General features: G+C 34.9%; 2 protein-coding genes across 2 annotated transcripts; both read left to right on the top strand.

The window, feature by feature from the left end:
* The first annotated feature begins 6 nt into the window (after positions 1–6).
* LOC107481913 (nuclear poly(A) polymerase 1) lies at positions 7–4,851 on the top strand. The gene is made up of 12 exons (XM_016102264.3): positions 7–753; positions 844–921; positions 1,105–1,212; positions 1,504–1,566; positions 1,659–1,820; positions 2,006–2,119; positions 2,212–2,274; positions 2,373–2,702; positions 3,113–3,277; positions 3,403–4,350; positions 4,453–4,523; positions 4,616–4,851. The coding sequence occupies exons 1-12, from the start codon at positions 631–633 to the stop codon at positions 4,659–4,661; spliced, it is 2,271 nt and encodes a 756-aa protein (XP_015957750.1). The 5' UTR covers positions 7–630; the 3' UTR covers positions 4,662–4,851.
* A 1,928-nt stretch (positions 4,852–6,779) lies between these two features.
* LOC107481917 (uncharacterized) lies at positions 6,780–8,564 on the top strand. Its single transcript, XM_016102270.3, has 2 exons — positions 6,780–6,994; positions 7,790–8,564. Exons 1-2 carry the CDS (start codon positions 6,821–6,823, stop codon positions 8,411–8,413), a joined length of 798 nt encoding a protein of 265 aa, XP_015957756.1. The 5' UTR covers positions 6,780–6,820; the 3' UTR covers positions 8,414–8,564.
* Positions 8,565–9,717: the final 1,153 nt, after the last annotated feature.

The following is a 9,717-nucleotide window of genomic DNA, read 5'->3' as shown; positions in this document are numbered from 1 at the left end:
TCTGTGTGCGTATGCTTCTTTCTTTCTACAATCTTTATCCATCCACTCTCTCTAACAATTTCCATCGTCGTTGTTCCCAGGTTTCTTCTTCGTTTATTTATGTGGTTGCAAGATTCGGGGGTTCAACAGCAGCTCCGCTCAACTGTTACCACCAAGGCGCCGCAGCTTCTCCGCTTCTGATAATCTCTTTATGGCTTTTGTCCTTTCTTTCTGCTGATTTAGCTCTTTAGGGTTTTCAATTTGTACTCTTTTCTCTTTTTCCTTTTCTTTTTGTTGTTGGGGAAATCTTTGTTGTGGGTACTTTTTGTAATTGTTATATCCTTTGTCAAAGTTCATAGCTTTGAGTTGTTTCTCCCCTCAATACTGTACAATCAACAATTATCATCTCATCTCATTCTTGCAGTCTTTTTCGTTTCCGTTTCTTTTATCATTTTTCTAACTCATGTTGTGTTCTTTGATTTTATTGGGAGAATACTGTGTAATATCGTGGATTACTTTTAAACCTCACGTCTCTCCTGTTGTTGAAGAAAATAAAAAAAGATAAATTATTGAAATAATAATTCAAAAAAAAAAAGGGAAGAAAGAAAATAGAGGGGAAAAAGAAGAAAGAACCTTATCATCTATTCATTGATGGGGAGTCCGGGACTGAGCAATCGAAATAATGGACAGCAGCAACGATTAGGCATTACTGAGCCCATTTCATTGGGCGGACCAACTGAGTATGATGTGATCAAGACTCGGGAACTCGAAAAGGTTCTATTTCAGGCTATTCTAAATCATTGCTAGTTAGTTCTTGAGGTTTTTCAAGTGTTAATTTACTGATTCGGGATTGTGGATGTTCAGTACTTGCAAGATGCTGGCTTGTACGAGAATCAGGAGGAGGCAGTTAGTAGGGAGGAAGTTCTTGGCAGGCTAGATCAGGTTGAATAAATCTTCTTGAATGAACATGTTAAAATTCTTGAGAAATATTCTTTAGTTGAGAGTAGCTGTTTGACTTAATCTTTTGATTGTATTGTTACATTTTCATTAAGTACTGTCTTTGAATTTTGGTGGTGTTCCTTATGAGGTTGCTGATCTTTTATTTTCTGTTTTGATACGAACTAGATTGTGAAGATTTGGGTCAAAACCATTAGCCGTGCAAAGGGACTCAATGACCAACTGGTGCAAGAAGCAAATGCCAAGATTTTCACCTTTGGCTCCTATCGATTAGGGGTATAACTCTGTTTCTGTTTTTATCTTCCAATTTTTGTTTTTGTGCCTGTATTTTGTTCATCTTTAAATTGCAATTCAAGCTTGGACATCCTTCTGGAGAAAGGATTGGAGAGGGTGAGTAAGGGTAGCACTGTCATATGTTATAAGCTTGAATATAATGTACAGAATTTTGGACTGGAAAAAGTGATAATACTGATAATCACTGTAATACATTTATTGTCATCTCTCTCTTTTTATTTCTCTCCTCTTTCAGATTGTGTTATTTTACCAGTTCGCACCCAAATTTTGTAGGTCCATGGCCCTGGAGCTGATATAGACACGCTTTGTGTGGCACCTAGGCATGTATCCAGAGAAGTATGATAATTATTACGATTTCTTGTTGCAAATATATCATTTGCAGGTTTTATCTTTGATATGCTAAAATAGTTATTTGAATTGACCTTTAGGAAGATTTCTTTGGTGAACTACATAGGATGCTGTCTGAGATGCCAGAAGTAACAGAGTTGCACCCTGTGCCTGATGCTCATGTTCCAGTGATGGGGTTCAAGTTCAATGGTGTTTCTATTGATCTCCTTTATGCAAGATTGTCTTTGTGGGTTATTCCTGAGGTAAGTATTTTATGCAAGATTAAAGATTAAAGATTAATATGCCTAAGGTGTTCCATTTGATATGTATGAAATTGAATCATGCTGAGTGACAAACAGTTCTTGTCTACCTTGTGTTATGTTTGTCTGCATGTTGCTTGTATAGGCAAAGTTAATCATATTTAACGCTGGCTGATTTTGTGTGACAGGACTTGGATATATCACAGGAGTCAATATTACAAAATGCAGATGAACAAACTGTTCGTAGTCTTAATGGTTGTAGAGTGACTGATCAAATCCTGCGTTTGGTTCCAAATATTCAGGTAGTGGATATGAAATCCTAAACATGGTTGGAGATTTATGCATCAAGGTTTCCTGTCACATTAATCATTGTATGTCTGTTTTTGAGGTGCAGAATTTTCGCACAACATTGAGATGCATGAGATTTTGGGCAAAGCGACGTGGTGTCTATTCAAATGTATAGCAAAGCTCCTTCTCTTCCTATCTCAATTATAATTATATTACTCTGATAAGTTGTTTTTTGGGTAAACCTAAAACATGATATGTTGTCGGCAGGTTTCTGGTTTTTTGGGTGGTATAAACTGGGCATTGCTGGTTGCTCGAATATGTCAGTTATTTCCAAATGCACTTCCAAATATGTTAGTGTCTAGGTTCTTTAGGGTGTATACTCAGTGGCGTTGGCCGAACCCTGTCCTGCTTTGTGCTATTGAAGAAGGATCTCTTGGACTCCAAGTTTGGGATCCTAGAAGATATCCCAAGGATAGATTCCATCTAATGCCGATAATTACTCCTGCTTATCCTTGCATGAACTCTAGCTACAATGTTTCATCAAGTACATTGCGTATTATGACAGAGGAGTTTCAGAGGGGAAATGAAATATGTGAGGTATGATGGATTGCTCCAGAAATATTGGCTTTTGGGAAAATTCAAGGAAATAGTCTTAGTCAAGCTATATGAAGTTTGAAAAATGAAACAAAATTTGGTTCAATTTTCTCTTTTTCTTTTTTCCCTTCCATTCAATGAGATTTAATTGTTAATGGTTTAGACACTAATATGTTTTGAGATAAAATATTGCGGCATTGTCTTATCTAGGCCAACTCCACCTAGTGGGACAAGGCTTGGTTGTTGCAGCTGGTTTTATGTTAAGCCAAAATAATTTTTTATCTGCAATGATCTCTTTTATGACTTTCTTATTATGGAACTAAGTTTCTTCTAGGGTGGTTTACTTATTAGTTAAGATTATATTTCGATGATATTTGAGTTGCATAATTCTGAGTTTCTGTCATTCTGCGCAGGCAATGGAGGCGAACAATGCCAATTGGGATGCTCTTTTTGAGCCTTATCCATTTTTTGAAGCTTATAAGAATTATCTGCAGATAGATGTTTCAGCAGAGAATGCTGATGATCTTAGAAAATGGAAGGGCTGGGTTGAGTCCCGCCTCCGCCACTTGACATTGAAGGTATAGCACTGTTATGACATCTAATTTACTTTCTTTCTTACTTAGCTCTTACCTTCTTCTATGAGAAAGGGGGTAGGAACACTTCCATTTTCATTATTTATTTGCTTTTACCTTTAAACATCCAGATTGAGCGGCACACATATGGCATGCTTCAGTGCCATCCACATCCTGGTGATTTTTCAGACAAATCTAAGCCTTTCCACTGTTCCTACTTCATGGGTTTGCAACGTAAGCAAGGAGTTCCCGTGAATGAAGGCGAACAATTTGATATAAGACATACCGTTGAAGAATTTAAGCATTCTGTCAACATGTATACTTTGTGGAAACCAGGAATGGCTATCCAGGTATCCCATGTGAAACGGCGTAGCATACCGAACTTTGTTTTTCCTGGTGGCGTTCGACCTTCCCGGCCAACTAAAGCAACTTGGGACAGTAAGCGAAGTTCAGAATTAAGGGATTCCGTACATGGTCAGACAGAGAAGTCTCAAGAAGGACAAGCAGTTGCCTTGAGAGAAGCCGATGAAAGGAAGAGAAAGCGAGCGGAGGACAGCATTGATAACTTAAGAACTTCCAAGTCTTTTGCATCTTTACCTCCCTCCAGCGGGGATGTTCATGATGACTCGAGAAATCCTGTTAGCATTGCTAGTTCTTGTTCTATGAAATGCGATGAATCAGAAGTCAACAGTGTGAATGAGAAGCCTGATTTGAAATCTTTAACGGGAAGTCCTTCCAGGCATGGCGAGACCAATGGATCAGCAAGAAGCATCCAACAAGTCAACCATATGCTTACTGGCATTAATACATGTAATTCTAAAGAAGCAGAAAATCTAGCCATTGAAAAGATCATATCTGGTCCATATGATACACATCAAGCCTTACCAGAAGAACCTGACGAGCTTGAAGATGATGTTGAGTACAGAAATCAATTTAAAAATTTAGGTGGGAACATAAACAAGAGCAACTTGGACTCTTCACATTCAGAGCTGGCAGTGGTAGGCGAACCAGTTATTACTGAGAAGGAAACCTCTTGTTCAAATCATTTACTCCCCAATGAGAGCTTGGAGGAGCTAGAGGTTACCCTCTTAATCTTGTTCAAACCATTTTATGGTGCAGTTCTTAAATAAGAAATTGAAGAGTTTCTGACTATTTGTTTTTGTTTTGTTTGTCCCTGAAAGCCTGCTGAGCTGACAGCTCCATTCATAAGTTCTACAGCTGCACCTCTGCCCCAGAGGAAGCCTCTTATCAGGTAAACTACTTTGAATGAGAGTGAGTTTATATGGGAATTGATAGTTTAATGTTGGTTGGCTAACCATTCATTTTCCATCTTGTTCTCTTCAGGTTGAACTTCACCTCTCTAGGAAAAGCTGCTGACAAAAGTTCCTAGATGCTGTAATAGATACACCACTTCAAATGTCTTGGAAATGCTCTTTTCCAATTCTTTCTTTCCTTCTGTAATCATAATGAAGTTTTGACGCCTACTTATAGAAGGGAGATACCAGCCCTCTAAAATTCAAGCTTTTTTTTTTATCTGCAATAAAATATAGTCCATAGTCCCATGTTTTGTCTCTATTTAATTGTGGGATTTGTAACTAATTTATATATTATTTCTTTGGCATAGTTTTATACATTTTAAAATTGGATTTTGCTATCCTATGTCTTTAGGATATAAGTTAAGCTTAAGCATATAATAAAAAAATATTTTAATGCTATTTATTACAAAAATAAGTTTTTATACATTTTTAATACATAAAAGCAATAAATAACATTTAAATATTTTTTTAATGGTATATTTAATTTATGCCTTTAGGGTTTAGGATAGTAATTTAGCAAAACCCTTTAAAATTAAAAAAATAAAAGAAATGTAAGTTGATAGTGAATTTATTATCGATAACTCGTATTTTGCAGTTTTTTTTTAGTAGACACAACGGAGAACAATTATAGTTTAGTGGTTAACGATTTATAGTTAATTAATTTAAAAGAATGGTGTAATTATATGACTATGTCAAATATTTTATGAGTAACTTTTTATATTTAAGCAATTTTATATTTAAGTGATTTGAGTTATGCATTTTTTTTTTTCGTTTTTTTTTTTTGGTCTTCTTCTTTATTATTTTGGATGCTACATCTTCTTCTTCTCCTTCTTTTCTATTATTTTTCAATTTGGTTACCATCATTAGTAGCAACTCCTCCTCCTCCTCTTCCTATTGGAATTTTGTCTCTTCCTTCTTTTTTATCCTTTTCCTCCCATCACCATCATCATCGTCGTCATAATCATTATCGTTATTGTCATTGTCTTCTTCTAATACGTATCGTCGTTATCGTTATCAACGAATTTAAATTTATATAATGGACAATTTTCGGTTCATTTAGTATTATACAATGGTTTCGTTTTAAACTAATTTTCGGTTTATTCGAGACGCAGATGTTTCTGAATTCGAATTCATATAATGAACAATTTTCGGTTCATTTGATATTATACAATAATTTCGTTTTGATAATATTTTCGGTTCATTCGATCTCAGAGAATCAAAATTAATAATGATGTTAGTAAAATATTGATGTATGTTGTTGGTGATGATGATAATGATGATGATGAGAAAGAAGAAAATGAAAGAGAATATCAAAGAAATTCAAATAAAAAAGAATCAGGAGGAGGAGATGGATGTGGTGGTATGGTGGTGGTAACGATGACGATAATGAAAAAAAGATGAAAAAAAGTATAAGGAGAAGAAGAAGGAGGAGGAGGAGGAAAAAGAAGAAGAACAAGACAAAACTCGGCAGCGTAAACTAAATAACTTAGATGTAAAATTGCTTGAATACGTAGCAGAACTCATATTTTATATGCATCAAAATTTACTAAAATTATTTTATTAATATAATTATAGGAATGATAAAATTTTATTAGTTTTCTATCAAGGTGATATAGTAACTATAAAAGGATATCGATTTTATTCCATAAATCAATTCTAATATAAATTTTAATTTCTAAATCAATTTATTTTTTAAAAATATTAAAAATAATATTTTAAAAAAATTCCAAGATGCTAGAAGTTAAACACAAAACTATGAAAAATGACGAAGTTATCATTCCTCTATTATCTGTAAATCAATCTAACTAGTATAGATTCTTTACTATAATCATTTTGTATTTACTTATGGCAATAAAAGCTAAATAATCTAAGTATGTGGATGATGATCATTTAAAATTTAGAAATAATCCTGGGCGGGGAAGTTCACGTGGTGTGGAAGAGTCGAGACATGTGAGTTGTGGCAGAAAAGTTGGAAGGGCGGTGGGGTCATCACTCAACACAATCAATTAATAATCTTACACTTGACAGTGTAATTATTGTCGCTAAGCACTTGATTGAATCTTTCAGTCCTACGATCATCTTAACAACCTTATTGTGTGTGTCTGACATATCCGCATCCATATGGCTAATATTATACAAGTATTATTGCAACTTGTGAAAGTGACTTGCAAATATTCAACATAACATAAAGAGGACTTGGATGGACAATCATTCACAATAAGTGGGTGTGGGGATGGGGATGTGGATTGAGAAGGAGGAGCTTGAGTATGTGTTGGTTCCGTTGGGTATGTTGGTGTTCGTGATGTACCATGTTTGGCTTCTCTACACTATTCTCCGCACTCCTCTCCGAACTGTCATTGGCCTCAACGCCCACTCTCGCCACCAGTGGGTTCTATGCATGATGAGTGTCTGTATTCCTTCTTCCTCCTCCTTTTTTATTTATATCATTTGTTTCGTTTGGGATTTTAGAATCATTAATGGTTTGTTTTGGAACACAAAGGGATAGAAACAGGTCAACGTATGTATGTCTATCTCAAAAGAGGAACGCATTCATTACTTGTTGGCTAGTGTAGTCATAGTATGTTTGATTGAATATAAACGAGTAAATAATCATTTAAGATTCTGATTTTGATAAAATGAATCTCAATCTTTGTTTTTTGATAAAATAAACTCTAAAATAAGTCTGAAGATGTTGTTTGGTGTAAGGTGGGAGATAGAAATAGAAAATGTATATTTTTCCGTTTTTAAACATTTGAGAAAATTTACTGTGATCTTTTACCATTGACTTTATAAGTGGGGTTAAAATTAAATATGAGAGAGAGCGTATTGAAGGATGAGAGATCACAATTGATACCATCTAATTTTTTTCACTGAAGAGAATCTACTCCTAATAGAGATAGAAATAAGAATAAAATTTTAATTTAATTTGCACAAAAAATAAAGTTAAAATTAATTAATTAAAATGAGAACATTTTAGATATAAAATATTATTAAAGATTCAGTTTTTGTCTTCAAAAATTTCAATTTCTTGTGTCTACATTTTTTAGAAGTAATGAAATACTAAAATTTTAGAAATAGAAACTGAAATTTTAATATCAATTTCTGAATCAACAATCAACAAATATGATATTGAGTCTCAGTTTTTTGTCTCTCGAACCTCAAATGAAACGCTACTTAAATATGAGTTGTATTTGACATACAGGATCCGCTGAAGAATGGGGTTTTGGCAGTTCAAACCATACGCAACAACATAATGGCATCCACTCTTCTTGCCACAACAGCAATCACACTGAGTTCTCTGATTGGAATCTTTGCTACCAGCACTGGCGCTTCAGAGGGCATGCCTTTTATACCTTACACAGCCACTTCCATCAAACAAATCTGCATCACAATTTGCTTCCTTATTGCATTTCTATGCAATGTGCAGTCCATAAGATACTATGCCCATGTCAGCTTCCTAATCACGGCGCCTACGGTCGGAGACCAAAGGGAGCATATGGAATACATTGGCAAGATCCTCAACCGGGGAAGCCATTCTTGGTCCCTCGGATTGCGGGCCTTTTATCTCTCATTTCCTCTCTTCCTATGGATTTATGGTCCCATACCTATGTTTGCTTGTTGTTGCTTCACCTCATTTAGTTTGTACTTCTTGGACACTACAGCTAAAGTTACAAGGGATCTTCACAGTAACTCATTCAGGAAAGAGACCCCATCAACTCATCATGATGATGATGATGATGCACACTCTGCACTCCATTCTCCTTATTATTCCTTACCCGGTAACAACAACTCGTCTCCAAATTTAGCTGCGGATAATCATGTATAACTATGTAACAGTTTTGACCCTATTATTATGTAATGTCAATGCTTGTGGAATGCCATTAACTTGGTGCATCATCATGCACCAGGATAGTAATGCATTGGATTTTGCAGAGTTGATCTCTGTTACATCAATAATCATACAAGAGTTGATCACACATTAAGGATCATAATTCATGTGAGCATATGAAATGTTTGCGCAATCTTGGATTAATTGGGACCGCATGAGCTTTTATGCAAGATCTATTTCCGTTTGAAAGTCATTATTGAACAGCTTTTTTAACATAAAACCTGACATATGGTTAATCTTTAGACACGTAGTGAGCACTGGCAAGTGGCAACAACAGCAAATCAGCATTGGATTCCTGGGGATACCAATGATGCTTAGACACTTCATTGTTGAATGAACAGCGTTGTTGTTTCTTGATTTGGTGTAATCGTTCAATTCTTATATTTTTAGGGTTTTTTTTTGTTTAACAGGTTCAGTTCAGTGCACACATTTAAATTTCATTGTTAGAAAACTCAAATGACATTTATCATATAGAACAAGAAACTAAATAAATATTTCATATGATGAATTATTGCTGAGAATAATTACAAATTTTAATTAGTGAGAATTTTAACAAGTTGAAACAAAATTATCTAAATTTCTTCTTCTGTTTCAAGATTTACACACATGTGTTGCACTATTTTGAGATCTCCTTTTACACCACGAAATGAGAGACATAAATTATAAGAGGGTTATTAAATTTGAAATTAGGACATAAAACAAAGACCAAAAAAGATAAACGACGGATTGAGGGAGGAAAAAAGGAGAAAGAAAAGAGAAGTGAGGAGATGAGTGAGAAGATAAATCGGCCGACTTAATTTGCATTCGGTCACTACGCACCCCAATGTGATGTTAGGTTGGGCCTCGTTAATCCGCAAAAAAACGTTGAATAGATTTTTGTTTTGCATTTTCAATAAAAATTCATCAACTTGATTTCAATTTCTCCCATGACCAGAATTGCTAAGACAATTGTTTGTTTAAACCTTTTTGGTATATATTTTGTCCAAAAATAAAAAATAAATGGATCAGCCCATATATAACTTGTGGGGTTAGCCACAAATAATCCGAACCTAAACATCGAGACTGATGAATGCTTGAAAAATAAAATGGTCATATAATCTATAGATTTAGGCACATACACTGGCCTAAATGGGTCAAATTAGCCCCCTCAGTGTGTTGTGTGGGTGTCTGGTGCAGGGATAATATTTAGAATTAAGAGCTCTCTAATTCACTTAACAAAAACAAAATACAAACCCTCTAAC

This window comes from Arachis duranensis, chromosome 3 (assembly GCF_000817695.3).
Source record: "Arachis duranensis cultivar V14167 chromosome 3, aradu.V14167.gnm2.J7QH, whole genome shotgun sequence".
Classification (NCBI taxonomy): domain Eukaryota; kingdom Viridiplantae; phylum Streptophyta; class Magnoliopsida; order Fabales; family Fabaceae; genus Arachis; species Arachis duranensis.
This window is presented reverse-complemented; position numbering and strand designations above follow the sequence as displayed.